Below are 15,386 nucleotides of genomic sequence, written 5' to 3' on the forward strand. Positions count from 1 at the left end.
TTTTACTTTTAATCTGCTGTATCTAGTCAATTACACATTATTATTGATTACCCACGGCTTAATGAGTTCAAGGAAAGAGAGAGTGCTTTAAAAAATAACCATTATGAACAAGTCAACATTTTGTGAAAGCATTGTCATATCCAGGCACCATATGGTTACCATGGCAACGTAATGCATCAAAAGGAAACGCTCGTTAATTCATTCTTGCTTGATGAGTAGTTCAAACATGGTAGTGCTTGTAGATACAGTTTATTGTTCTGCAAAACATCGGAAATGGTAAAAGTGTTGTCGGAAAATACAGATAATTGCAGTACTAAGTGATATGTAAAAGAGTTCTAGTGTGGTCTAATGGTCCTTTTTGTTTTTATTTTACTATTTTTGGCTACAATTTGTAAAAATGTTTGCAAATTGCTAATTTTTATGAACAATGTCAGCATCATTGCATTTTTGCATAAATCATAATATTCATATTCACAATTTAGTGTCAATATCGATTCAAGAAATTTATGAAAATAACAATTCAGTAAAAATAATTTAGTGTGCAATTGTCTTTGCTACCTGGTTCATTTGAACAGGACAATTGAATTAATTAGTTGAAGTGTGCAATTTTGACCAGGCATAATTGATCCATTAGGTTTAGATGACAAAGTAAATAAATCTAATTTATCCTGAAAGGTGACCTTTTAGTTTTACATTAAATTACAATCTTAAAAATGAGCTGGCAAATCCACAAATGACATAACAGAAGAGTGCAAAATTTTCTGTAAATACCGTATTGTTTGTAATAAACGCTCTCCCTCTAATAAACGCCCCCCTCCAATGTTTCTGTGAAAAATTGATAAAAATGCGAACATTTCCATGACATATCGTGTAGGTAAGCTTAAAACTTGCATCAGTCATGTCAATCACGATCGCTAAATTGAATGGACAAAACCTATTATGATTCAACTCCCATCCATTTCATTGCCTAATTATGGTAGAATTTCACTAATTCCATGCACTTACAGGTGTAATTTTGTTGTATTCCCCACGAAAATATCATTTTCCGTGGGCGCCGCCATCATGTGTAGTGTAAATCCCTCCTTTTAATAGGAGCACCATCGGAAATTGAACACGATTTTAATGCTTTTTCACTGACAATTCACTTCCAATAAACGCCCCCCTTTTGGAAAAATGCAACGCCCCCGGGGCGTTTATTATATAATTACAAACAATACGGTATATGAAATTGGGTATACTCCATAGTGAAGTGTAAAAATCTATATGCTCGATTATTTTCAAGCTGACCATACAAATTATCTGGCAATTATTATTATATGATATTAAATGATATTGTAGACAAATATTAGAGGTCAACCAGTGTATTGAATGACAATGATAATAATAGGGAAACCACCATTTATCAATAGATTGTCAGTGCTCGAAATAAGGAGGGCCCAAGGGCCCTCAGCCCCTGAAATCAGTGAGGGCCCGCAAAAGATACATCTGGTGGGCCCAAATGGCCCACAAAAAATTTACCATTTTTCTCACTTTTTTGTGGGGTTCATAGATTAAAACCAATGGCCCAAATTCAGGCCCACAAAAATTTGTGAGTGCCCTCAAACATTTTAGATTGAGGGCCCAAATGGCCCTCAGAAATTCTGGCTTATTTCGAGGCCTGGATTGTGCTCACACAGCTTCTGTATTGCCAATACTTAGACCCCAGTTTACACAGAACCTGAAGTCGATTTTAGTCGAATTTGAACTTGACTTCATTTGTGTGTAAACAGAAGTCAACTTCAAATGAGCAACATTTGTCGAATTCAAAATCGACTTCAAGGTCAACTATTGCAGTGTAAACGAACATCGAACACGTAATTAGAAGTCAAGTTCATATGATTATTGAAGCATAATGAGTGACCAGCGTGACTGGCAACTGACCACTGTGTTCTCTCACTATCGGTATATTACTATTTACTAAGCGATGCGTTGAGTAAACATCGTCAAAATAAATATTCTTTTTGCTAAAAGCAACTCATTTTACGTGCACACAGCCATTTCTGTCAAACTCAATCCACTTTGGGTAAAAAAATACCTGATTTTAACATTTATTTTATATATTTATTTATTTATTTATAACAATATCCAGGAAATACAATGGTTTCTAAGGCAACAGATGCATGTGTTCTAAGTTCTTTTCCTCATCCTATCCATTAAAAATAGTTCTTTTGTGTAAAATTTATGTCGTTTCATAAGGAAAAGAAAGGAAAGAAAATTGATTATAAAACAAAATTGGCTTCCCTAGTCTTTGTAAAGATTATAGAATATGTAATAATTCAGTATGATATTAATTTTGAAATTGTCAAAAATTTGATTGTTTGTTTGTTTATTTATTTATTTATTTATTTATTTATTTATTTATTTATTTATTTATTTATTTATTTATTTATTTATTTATTTATTTATTTATTTATTTATTTATTTTTTTTTATTTATTTTTTTTTTTATTTTTTTTATTTTTATTAATTTATCTTAGTAACAGTTGAGCACTGTACCAGTAGTATAAACTTGGTTTAAATTCTACTTGGATTATTTATTTTACTTTATTATTGTTCATTTATTAATTTAATTACATTTTTGTTGATCAGTTGGTGGTAATTATAGTCTAGACATACTATATTATAGACCTAGTATAAGTGAATATATTTTTTGACTTAAATAGATATATCTTCAAAATATGTTTTTGATATGAAAATATCTAAAACTCTTTCTGGTTGAGCTGTCAGTACTATAGTACATTAGGCTGTGCAAACATGTGTGTTGGAGCAAGCACACTTTATACACACACCCACATTACATGTAAACACCAAATTATGTACGAATCATAGGATTCTAATCATGACTAGCTACGACCTTGACACCATTTGAAAATCGATGTAATCTATAGATTCCGCTTACAGAGGCCAACTCTTAACGCTAGACCAACTGGGCTGTTCTAGTTGAAATTCCTACCCCCTTATGGAAGACATGACCTTAATCTTACCACACAGGGGGTGTGGATTTCAAATGGAGTCACTCATTCAGGTAACCCATTTGAAATTCACACTCCCTGTGTGGAAGATTAAGGTCAGGTCTTCCATAGGGGGTGTATGGATTTCAACTGGAATAACGCAATTAAGAATATTTTGCGAAGCGGTAAATATGTGGGCATCCAAAGAACCAAAAATGTGACGTCATTGGGTAGAAATATGGTAAAACCACTGATGACCAAGAAAAAATCTTGTCTGACACAAATGTATTTTAATATATTGGGAGGCTTAATTTGGGTATAAAATGTTGGTAAAATTTAGTAAAAATATTGATTAGTTAATAAATTGAACCTGTTGCTGTCATCTGCATAGTATTGTCTATAACAAATATCCATTATTCACACAAACATAGCATTTGTCACCAGTTATTTGTTTTATTAAGAGTAATACTGGAAACGAAATGTATCCGATGCCTCATGATCACTACAATGCTACATCAACTGATATTTTTGTATGAGAAATCATTGCAGTATTATTTTTGAGTGGACTTTGAATATGATTGCAACTAATAGAGATAATAGGAATGATATAAGTAATGAACAAAGCGTGCATGATGGGAACCAACATGAGCAAAAAGGTATGAGTGATGATGTGGATTCATACAAATGTTAATGTGCATCTGCTGTCTACATGCTTTTCTATATAAACACATTAGGATTGATAGGGCCCGGTGTGTTATTGTATGTTTCGTGTGGGTTTTGCCATTATGACAAATGTTGCGGCAATTTTACTACAGCGTTTTTCATTTGTCGAAAGAAATTTGTCTCGGAACGAAATGTTGAGTCCGAGTCTCCGAGAGGAACAAAAGATATTATAAAATCACATTGGAGAACCCCAAATCACAGCGAAAAATGGAAATTATAAAGATAAGTGGAAATGGCAGTGTTTTTCACAATGCTAAAATGTCTGCTAGTAAAAAGATTTTTGATGAAAATGTAAGTCTTGTAATCAAAAATTTATTTATTTACGAATTTTTGGAAAGTAAGATTCCTTACACAAGGAATTCCATTAAAATCCCCATAAAGGCCGGGCAAGCAATTTTCTACTATTGCCTACCCATTCGGGCAAGCTAAAAAAATGGTCATGATCTGTCGCAGTGCCCAAGAAAGGGGGCAGAATGGTGACCAGCCATGCCCATGAAAGGGGGACAGGGAGTAGTGACTGGGAATGCGTTTTTTGTGAGAGCTGCTTTGAAAGCTATAGACAGTTTTACTATATACCTTAGGCCAAATAAAAAAATTAATTCGTTTCGCGTCCACCTCCCTCCTCACTTTCTTGGATCAGTCCATATTTTTTTTATTTTTCAATTTTCATATTAAATTGTAAGTTTTAATACTTTAGTATAATGCTAATGCTGATAAACAAGTTTCTAAGTCAGCATGATTCACTTGCAAGTGTTTTTGTGGAACTCTAAGGGGTCTAACCCCTCATAATCTTAAAATAAAAAGGGCCTCATCGTTTCCCTGGCAGATGCTGAAAGCTGATAGCAATGTCAATTTTACGTGAAAACTGCTGTATTTTGTCAAATTTAGGAAAAAAAAAAAAAAAACCCTCCCTCCTCACTTTCCAAAAAGGTGTGGACGTGAAACGAATTTTTAATTTTATGTGGCCTTAGAGATCATACATTTTTAAGCAAGTAGGCCTAATTGAAAGTTGAAGGGAGGGCTTTTATGTACACTTTTTATGGCATGTCCAGTTCTTATTATGGTACTGCAAAGCATGATGGGATAGACCTATCAGCTGCTGTGGAAGGGCACAATTGGGGTGAATTGTAGATCAAAAAGGGACTACAATTGTAGGATATCAAGCTAGTTTTGCAGCCCACAACAACATGTTTCAGTTGAATGTGAAACCCAACCTGTTGGAGGGTTGGTCCCAGGGTTCGGTTTTTGCCGGCAAAAACCTGTTTTTGCCGGCAAAGTGGCAAAAACCTGGCAAAAACTGTTTTTGCCAGTTTTTGCCTGGTTTAAACCGGCAAAAATGGCAAAAACTGGCAAAAACTCACACATAGTCACTCAAATATTAAAAAGTGACACAGAAAGCTCATAAACAGTAACACATATCTTTCAACGAATCATTAAACATATTTTTGGTCTCATCAAGTCCTTAAAATGAAAAAGTTTTGAATTTGATACATGCCACATTTCGATTTTATGCACTTGAGCAATGAAAACACATGCCTTTAATTTCATAATATATTGCTTATAATTACAAAATCTGGCCTTGTTACACTCGGGAACTTATTTTTGTAACTTAATAATTTGTTTTGAGATGAAAAAATTGAATTATAAATCACTTTTTTAGTTTTTGCCATTTTTGTTATATCTGGCAAAAAGTGTTATTGCCAAGCGGTTAAAATCATGGTTAAAACCGCGGTTTTTTCCACCTGCGGCAAAAACCTGCGAACCCTGGTTGGTCCATTAAATTCAATCAATATTTTCTGAGAGGAAGTCTGGAGTTTCCCTTCACCATCCATCATATGTGTATCTCCCATGTATCGCACATCTGTCACGAGTATCAAGAAAACAATGATTATAAATTTAATATCTTCACTGTCACAGAAAATAATCCACACTGTTTTGAGTGGTCATTTATGCTTTGTAAATATGATTGATTAAAATTTGAATATTATAAAACATATCAACATGCAAACATTTTTTGTGGTGAATTCTCAAATTGGTCTGTCACAAAAGTTGCCTCCCCCCTTGAGGTGCCAAAAAATATTTTCCCCTTAACATGCCAGATTTTGATGAACTCATTGTTTAATCATGCAGCCTGACCTAATTATTTGCGAGGGCAGCAAGTAGAAAATTTTGCTTATTATTACTATCAGAACGTTTCTCCTGTTTTGTCAATGCTTTTCATAGGACTTAATATCGAAAAGGATGCCTGCAAAATCGCCCCCTTTTGGTCTACCAAAATGGTTGTCCCCCCCCCCCTCTTGAGGCTTGCCAAAAATCCATGTACCCCAAATAATTCAACCCTAGAGGTACACATTTAGGCTAAAAAAATAGTTGACTTGCTCTTTATGTACCAACACCTGGGTCAGTTGGTTGATTTCTTTTTGGCCACAAAATCAACAAAACAAATGCCGAAATCAAGTCCGAATTTGCAAGAAATTGATGATTTTATGCATTTATACTGCAGTTTAACACTTTTAACATAAATAAAACACACATTTTGAATATTATAAACCAAAATATGACATTTCCCTATGGTCAAATTAAAAAAAAAGAAGTGATTTTTCAGATTTTTGGGTCGGTCGTTAACTTGATGAATTGGGTTAGAGGTAGGAACACTGGTCTAATTAAGGGTCAATCAGTTGTATAATCACTTACAAGTTATACATTTCTATATCATGCCAACAAATTCTGATAACGATTTACTTAAAAAAATACTTTTGACTACATGGTAGCTTTGTAAATTCATTTAGCATGCAGACTGTTTGCAGATCTAGTACTTTAAGGCGATATAATACCCCGATTTTCATCAGTACCCCTCTTCTTTTTTTTTTTTCTTGCAAATTTATTAAGTACATATATATGTTTATCACCTCATGTCCTGAACTTATAAAATATATCTACATATAAAGTGACTTTCAACCATTTTAGTAAGTCATTTTAGACCTATATATTTTTTTTTTTCTTTAACCTAGTAACTCAGTTCTGTGTTTCATAACAAACCATAATTTATTCTTTTCAAAATGTTCAAGTAGGGTACATGAATAGAATACATTAAATCCTTTGTTATACTCTCTATAGAAAATCTATAGTGGTGCATGCAAAATACCTACCATGATATAACACTGAATAAATTAAATAAACACTTATACAATGGATGCATAGTAATTAGTTGTTAGGAGAAGAAAAGGCTATTAGGTCACCGTATGTCAGGTTATAGGTCAATTGGTTCAGGTCAAATTTAAGCATCAATTTTGAATACACATGTGAGAGTCTGTGATATCATATGAGGCATAATTTTGATATTCTGTCTTTAACTGGATATATATCGAGAAGTGCATGGTGGATATACTAATATACCTTGGGATGTAAATGGTGAGTACAATTTAGAATGCCTAGTTGAGACGGATTTCACAAATAAATATAAAATAGTTACCAAAATCACAAAGCGTTAAGCTTACGGAAAACTACCCAATATGGTTGTATAGGTGACAAGAAATACAATTTTTTCATCATTGCTGTAGTATGGTTGTTGTAACCTGTTACCTATGGCTTAATTAAGTTTCAGTGCAATAATGTCGCAAGTTAAAAATACAAAATATAGCTCAACATTGAAAATAGAAGCATTTTAACCAGTTCCTTTTTGATAGTTGTGGAGCACCAAGTTCATGAAGTCATAAAAGAAATCAGGAACCACTTATTCCCATTTTACATATCAACTTTATTTCCCTAATGTGTTAGCAACACATATCCAAAATTTTAACGAAATCCGTTGATAGTAAGCTTTCCAAAATGAAGTGAATTTAAATCATCAGTGATGTACCTCCTTTTGGCTTCTATCTGTAAAAGCATGTAAGCTACATTGATACCGATACCACCAATAAAACGAGAAGATTTGCCCTTCATTTTGCATACCACTTTGTCCAATTTTTTTTGTAATTTCTTCACAAAATGCAAAAAATGCAAAAAAAATCAATGGGTGTAGTACCCCTTAAGAAGGTGAACCACTTTGTGTTATGTAATAAGTAAAGTATACAGAATAAAGGGGCCTTAATATGATTTGAGCCTAATATAATAATAGTACAAATGTACACTAAATATAGGCTGCCTAAGATATGAGTATTATCAATTTTTTAAAGACCTAAAATACATGAAGTGCATTGGTAGGTTTGAATGTAGGCCACCTGTTGCCAGCACTGTCTGTACTGTGTCCCAGAAAGTCGCTTGAACTTATTTAGGTCCCCTATATAATATAAGTACATAGCACCAATATATAAACATCAGAATGCTAGTTAGCCCTGTTTATTCTTACAGTCATGCAATAAAATATTCTGTAATCATGAAAATGAAAATGGGAGAAATGTAATGATGATAATAATCACAATCATAATAATGATGTTGATGATGACGATGATGATGATGATGATGATGATGACGACAATTATGTATGGTCCTATGCTGATGATGATGCATGTGCTGATGTAGATTATGCATTGTCATATGCTAATGATAATGGTGGTGATGTCAAAGATGACGACGTTGGAATAGAAAATGGCTCTTGGAAAATATGACTACTAAATAAATCTAAACTAAATAAAATCAGGTGATCAGTAAGTAAGAAAATAAATTTGTTCTGTAATTTTCGTTCATTCCTCTCTCGAAAATTTTTTCAAATTCAGCTCAAATATAGAATGATATATATTCATCATAGACAGGGTATTTAAACATGAATTCAACTGTGACTGTTTACATTTATAATGTACTTGAATGCTGAATGCAATACACACACATATTCTATTTACAATTTCAAATCTATAGCCCGGAGTAGCTAGAATGTGCAGCTGATGAGGCCTAGATAGAGAATATGTCTTGTGATAAACTCTTGCTATGAGGTGAAATACTTCAGACTTCCTTGCGAAAATATGGAATTTTTTAGAATAGCTTGAAAGTGAAAGATCTATTATACCAGGGGTTCTCAACTGGCGCCCACAGGCCAGATCCGGCCAACCGGCCAGTGTGGTTGGCCCTTGAACAGCTCTGAAATGTACAGTAAACATATAGCAAAACAAACTGTATTTTAGCCTTCAAACACAGATCTTTGAAATTATGATTTTGTAAGTGTCCAGATTCCAAAATTATTATTCTATTATATAGGGTTGAATTTTGAACATAAAAAAGTCCAAGTTTTGGGATGCATTTTTCATGCTGATTCTAAATATGTCATGAAAATGTACAATTCTGAATTTGTTTAATTTTTAAAGAAAATTCGAAACTATTCGTCTGCATTCAACACCCGTGTGGAGAGGGCTAACGTTGTGATGGTGTGTAAGTTATAGCATCTGTATCCAGGGACCTGGATATTATGTATAATTGCTTCTTTTATGGAATTAGCTATAAAACTCGTTGATCATGCGGTGTGTAATTATGCAAAACACAGCTGAATCTATCCCTAGCGCTTTCATATGAATGATAATGTTGCTGCCATTGTGTACGTATCAGGCCTATATGGTATCCTCCATTGAACGTTTTTGTGTGTGTGTTGTCTATGTGACAAATGCTGCGACAATTTTGCTGCAGTGTATTGTATTTTCATATCTGGTAAAATGTTCTGCAGTGACAAAATGTTGAGCACTTGTTAACCCCCTGAGCACTACCTGCTGATCTAACTTTGCCTCTGATTGGTCAATTACATGATATCTTCACTTTAATCACCAATCAGAATGGAGTTTTGCAAATAATTCACCCTAAATTTTTGTGTGGTGAAATTATTCTAACAATGTTGCTAATTGGTCCAATTGATAATGAAAACTTCTTTATGGCCAATCGGCAGGTAGTTCTCATGGGGTTAATTGTAGAAGCATAAAGCCCCAGACAAAGCTAATGATTTGTGTGGAAATGGCAGCGGAAAACAAAAATGGTTGAGGAGAACAGAAAACAGCATTTGTTGATAGCAGAAAAATGCATACATCAGGATTGTAGAGTTCCACCTAATTTTAATATCCAATTAGGAGTGCTGTCTCAGGTCACATTCGTTTTAGCAAATGTGAGGTATCACAGTCAAGATAGCTCAATCGATAGTAAGGCATTTGATCATGGTGCGAGAGGTTGCCGGTTCGAAGCCTGGCGGTGGTTTATTTCACTCTCATGGAAAATTGAGTTAGCTTGAAATTCCCCTCCAGGACAAGGAACTTAATGCGAATGGTTTTGTTGTGACCTGTACGAAAAAACTTGGGGAGCTGATCCTTCCTGTGAAGGCCAATTGTGGAATGTCTAGGATGTGCGCTCCTAAGCTGCAAAGTCCCTGTGTTGTTTAATGGTTTATGGAATGGTAAGGGCCATAGTGGTCAGCGACAACCTGTAAAGTGTACTGAGGCTTGTGGATCAACGTCTAGGCGTACATCCCTGTGCTTTTTCTTCTTTTGTTTATATCAGGGAATAAGCTACAGGGGTATCGCCCCTAAAAATGTTTTTTTTTTATGGTGAAAAAATCATTTGTTGTAAATTTTGTTTGTTGTGCTGGTCAGCCAGCGTTAGTGTCTGCTACACGTGACCGGCATAGAGCTACAAACCTGGATGCATACAATATGATTGCTATATAATGGAGCTCTGTAATGGCTACTGCCTGGTACAAGGCTAGAATAATACACATGTCACTTGTATGACCCACCCTAGGACCCCCGGGGGATGTGCGTCATGGTTGGGTCATTTACCAACCAATTAGTGACGCAGGGTACGGTCATTTACTCAATATGTGCGTCACAACATAGGGGTGCATCAATGGTTAGGTGCATCAGTGTCAGTCAAAATACCTAGAAATGGTGAGTCAAATTTGCGTCATGAGGACAGTCATAATCCTTAACATGTGCGTCACAATTTTGACGAGGGGCTCAGTCATTGTCGGCAAATGTCCGTCATTGTTTAGACGCACATGTGGGTCATGGTATAGTTAAATGAAATCCGACGCACCTTTGTAAAATGACTCACCACCCCCGGGGGTCATGGGGTGGGTCATACAAGTGACACGTGTATAAAGTGATAATGGCGAAAATACTTTCCGTTTGATTTTCATTATTTCAAGTACAAACAATTGTATCAAGTAATTTGATGATATTTTGCTGAAAATCTACTGATTGCAAATTACTAGTAGTTTCAATGAACCTTATGGCAAAGAAAAAGTATGATGCACTGAGTGTGTTTGTTTAATGATGATGATAATAATAAGGGACACTTTTTTCATGGCAGATAAACAGAACATAATTTTGTGATTTTCTACTGCCTTTGTATGAACATGAACATAGAAATGGGCTATTCTAGTTGAAATACATACACTCCCTATTCAGGGATGTACAAGTTTTCAGGTTTTCAGATTTTTTGTCCAAATTTCCACACATTTATTTTTAAATTTCAGCCCATTTTAGCCCAAATTCACACTTTTTTTCCAGTTTTTCCCCAGATTTTCAGGTTTCTTTCAGGTCTACTTAAATCCCTGCCTAGCTCTTGATCAGAGCCCTCGCAGTACCTTAGAAGATCCAGAGATCCCCAAGTAAAATAAACCCAAGCAAGTGACTAGTATTAGTAAAGAAAATGTATATAGGCCAATCCATTCTGTAAAAAATTAATACCACTCCCATGCATCACCCAGCAGTAGATGTATTTGTACAGAGCTTGCCGAAGGCAAGCTTCACTATAGGCAAGTCACCAACAAGTAAAGTAGGACCACTTATAGATCACTGTCTACCTGAGATATTGGTCTACCCCACACACCAACCGCGAAAGTCCTACAGCCGGTCTTTACTATAGTGTCAGAGGGCATATGGCATGGTTTTTTCATTTTTTCTTTCAATTGGATGGAAAATAGGTTGGCTTTGGAGCAAAGCTATCCCTGCCCTACTGTAGATATGACCTTAATCTCACACACAGTCACCCATTCAAGTCACCCCATTTGAAATTCACACCTCCTGTGTGGGAGACTAAGGTCATACAGGGGGTGTGTGGATTTCAACTGGAATAGCCCAATAGAATGAAGACAAGTGAAACTGAAAGATGAAATTGAAGATCAACCATAACATTGGATGGATGAAGCACAGTAGAAGGCAAACTGAAAAATTTGTTTCTACAAAATGAACAAAAACATGGATATTAAGAACTAGCACAGCTTCTGAGCCTGGATGAGTCCTCAATTGAGTGTCTTAAAACCATGACGTACCCTCTCTTGGGTGTACTAGACAGACCAATGAATCTGATGGTCACATAACTTTCCCAATCAGAGGACTATAGCCATCAGAGGATTCGCACTGTAGTCACTAGATGTTTAAGGTAGAAACATCGGCTACGGTGTCATGCACAGATTTGGTTTAAAATGATACAGGATGTGTAGTTGGGTGAGAAAAACTTGCCTGCCAAATTTTAATTTGTGCCAACAAAGCGTTTTTGAGTTATGCCATTTTTAATCATTAGGAAACCCCATTGACTTTGTACATAAAGTGGTTTTGACACTAAGCCTCGTTCACTAAAATTGGTAAAAGTTTGAAAATGGATACTATGTTTAAATATTATTTTTCTCCTTTCTATCCCCTTTATAGAACTGCTTTTTGGATCTTTTTATTACAAAAATGTTACCAAATAATGTTAGTGACTTTTTTGCTCTATATTGGCCAGTAATAAAGGGGATATTTGAAGGTAATGTTAGTACTTGCTCAAATTTTCTTGATTTGATCTAGAAACACTGAATGACCTAATTTCATAATTATTGTCTGAGCTAACCATAGGGCCAATTTGAACAAATAAGGTGTCATATGAAAGGTTATTAAATTTAGAAACTTTTCTCGCCAGCTTTTTTTTTAATAAAGTGTTTCTATTTTAAGTTATGGGTGTTTCTAGATTTCTCTAATTTAAAAATAGAAAAAATAATTTTTCTCAAAAAATAAAAACTTTATCAAAAAAATCTGGCGAGAGAATTTAGATATTAGGCTTATTAACCACCCTACAAACTATGGAAACCATATCACATTCCCTCTAGGCTAGCAATAATTATTTGTGGAAAAAAATAGGTAATTTTCAAAAAATAAAGAAAAACATAAGAAATGTTTAAATTTTTATGAAACATTAAAAATAAGTGGAGTAAAGACTTATCTTAAATTGGTAATATATTTGATATGGATACATAATTCTGATTTGATATAGTGGCTATTTTCCTGCATGGGCCTATTATCCGATGCTCCTACCTACCTTAAGGGCATATCATATTAGCGATTAAAAAATCACTAGTTTTCACTATCACCCACCGGCGCTCATTAAAGGGCATATTATACTATGCAATCGCTAGGAGCGTTGAGTTTTCCAATCACTAATGTCAAAGATAGGCTTTTCAAGCTGTTGACAGGCCGAAAATACAAATTGGACTATATCTTTGTCAAATGACCGAATCTGAAAGTACACAATCATGATGTAGTCTACGGTTTCTGATTGTGTAAATCTTAATATTTTTGGATAAGTTGGGGAGGGGGAGATGAGGCTGGGTGGTTCATGGATCACGAAATGCCCCTGTAAGAAGCAATTTAACATTATTTGTAATATCACCAGCCTGTGATGGAATTAATTGATATTAATTAATTGATATTAATTAACATGTTTGTCTGACAAAGTTTTTTTTCTTTGTTTTCTTCTCCTCCATTACAGGTAGTTGAACCTCCAGTACCCCTCCAGCAGACGAGAGCACCAGTTCCAGAAAGACCACCCCCTCCCCAAACTGGGAGTGGGCTAGACCTAACAGATATGGCAAAAGCAAGGGCGATGGCAGCAGGAAAGAGGAAGAAGAAAGTTGCAGCGGAGAAAGATTGGAGAAGCAAATACAATGCCTTTAATCAGCTTTGAAGTTATTTGGAGCGTTGCACCAATGTGTTATTATAAAATTGTGTGTATATACATTATGAATATGCTTAACCCCCTGAGCACTACCTGCCGATCTAACATTGCCTTTGATTGGTCAATTACACAATATCTTTACTTTAATCACCAATCAGAATGGAGCTTTGCAAGTAATTCACCCCAATTGTTTTGCATGGTGAAATTATTCTAACAATGTTGCTGATTGGTCCAGTTGATAATGAAAGCTTCTTTTTGGCCAATCGGCGGGTAGTTCTCATGGGGTTTATTGATTATCTATCAATGAGGTGATTAATTATATAAGGGTCTGTGTGTGTACATCAAGTGCTCTTTGATAAAATCACACTAAGGAATGTCCAAAAATATGAATATATTAATTAATATTATATTATCTGTGTATTTCCCCTTTCATTGTTTATAACTGATTGTATTTTACATGATGATGAAATCATCAACATATGGGCTATATTAATTTTAATTGTTGCTTATGTAAGCTGGACTTGATACATGGATTTAAAAATAATGGGTCACTGTTAACTCCATGAGTACTACCTGCTGATTGGTTATAAGAAGTCTATTATGATTTATTGAGCCAATCAGCAACATGGTAAGAATGGTGGTAGGCTGAAGAGGCTTAACCTCATGAGTACTACCTGCTGATTGGGTACAAGTAGACTATTATGATTTATTGAGCCAATCAGCAACATGGTAAGAATGGTGGTAGGGATGAAAAGGCTTGACCCCGTGATTATTACTTGCTGATTGGTTGCAAGAAGATTTAAAATGTTGAGCCAATCAGCAACATGGTAAGAATGGTGGTAGGGCTGAAAAGGCTTTACCCCATGAGTACTACCTGCTGATTGGTGACAAGAAAGCTATTATGACCAATCAGCAACATGGTGAAAATGGATGGCGTCTAAGCTGTATTTCAATTGGTCACTCCGTTGAACATATCATGTGATTGACCAATCAGAAATGCTATAAAAAAGGCAGCAGTCCTCATGTGGCTAATGAGCTATAACAATGGAATCTAGTCTGTAGTCTAGGAGGCCGGTCGATTGCATATCCGTCAGTACACACTTTTCAATACGGAATAAATGCTAACCTCATCGTGACATCATCCAAGCAGCAAAGTTCATTTCCCATTGAAAAAGCGTGTATTGACGGATATGCAGTTGACCGTTCTGCTAGTTTGCACACATTGAGTTCAGTTGAATAGGGAAACCCCTTTTAAGTCCCTTTCATATTTTTACTGTAAGCACTTTAGTTATCTCCCATTATCTTTCCACCATTTCAAGAATTTTCTGAAAATTTCTTTTGTTTCCAGGTTTCAACTTGGTAGTACATGTATTGGGCTATTCCAGTTGAAATCGGTACACCCCTTCTGGAAGATGCAACCTTAATTTGTCACACAGGGAGTGTGAATTTCAAATGGGGTTACCAAATTGGTGATTTTATTCTAAATTCACACTCCCTGTATGAGAGATTAAGGTAAGGTCTTCCATGGGGGGGGGGGGTGTAGATTTCAACTGCAATAGTACATTTGTGTATTTGATAGTCAGATTACATGTATGATCTGATTCCTGCAAAATTGCAGCGAAAATTGAAACTGATGAGGGAAAAAACCCATTTGAGCATTTTTTGGTTACTCGTAACTGTACACATTTATTCCAAATTCCGTTAGTAGTATGGTATATGATTGATATAGAGGTATATATGGTGAAACATTTGATTGATGCCTTTGAAGATTCTA

The 15,386-nt window shown here is 35.1% G+C and overlaps 1 protein-coding gene across 1 annotated transcript in view; it reads left to right on the plus strand.

Annotated features, from left to right (window-relative positions):
• The window catches only part of LOC140139743 (uncharacterized), a 44,836-nt gene extending 29,766 nt beyond the window's left edge, over positions 1-15,070 (plus strand). Inside the window, 1 exon segment of the mRNA XM_072161451.1 lies at positions 13,427-15,070. Coding sequence (XP_072017552.1) covers positions 13,427-13,621 — 195 coding nt within the window. The 3' untranslated portion in view covers positions 13,622-15,070.
• Positions 15,071-15,386: the final 316 nt, after the last annotated feature.

This window comes from Amphiura filiformis, chromosome 18 (assembly GCF_039555335.1).
Source record: "Amphiura filiformis chromosome 18, Afil_fr2py, whole genome shotgun sequence".
NCBI lineage: Eukaryota > Metazoa > Echinodermata > Ophiuroidea > Amphilepidida > Amphiuridae > Amphiura > Amphiura filiformis.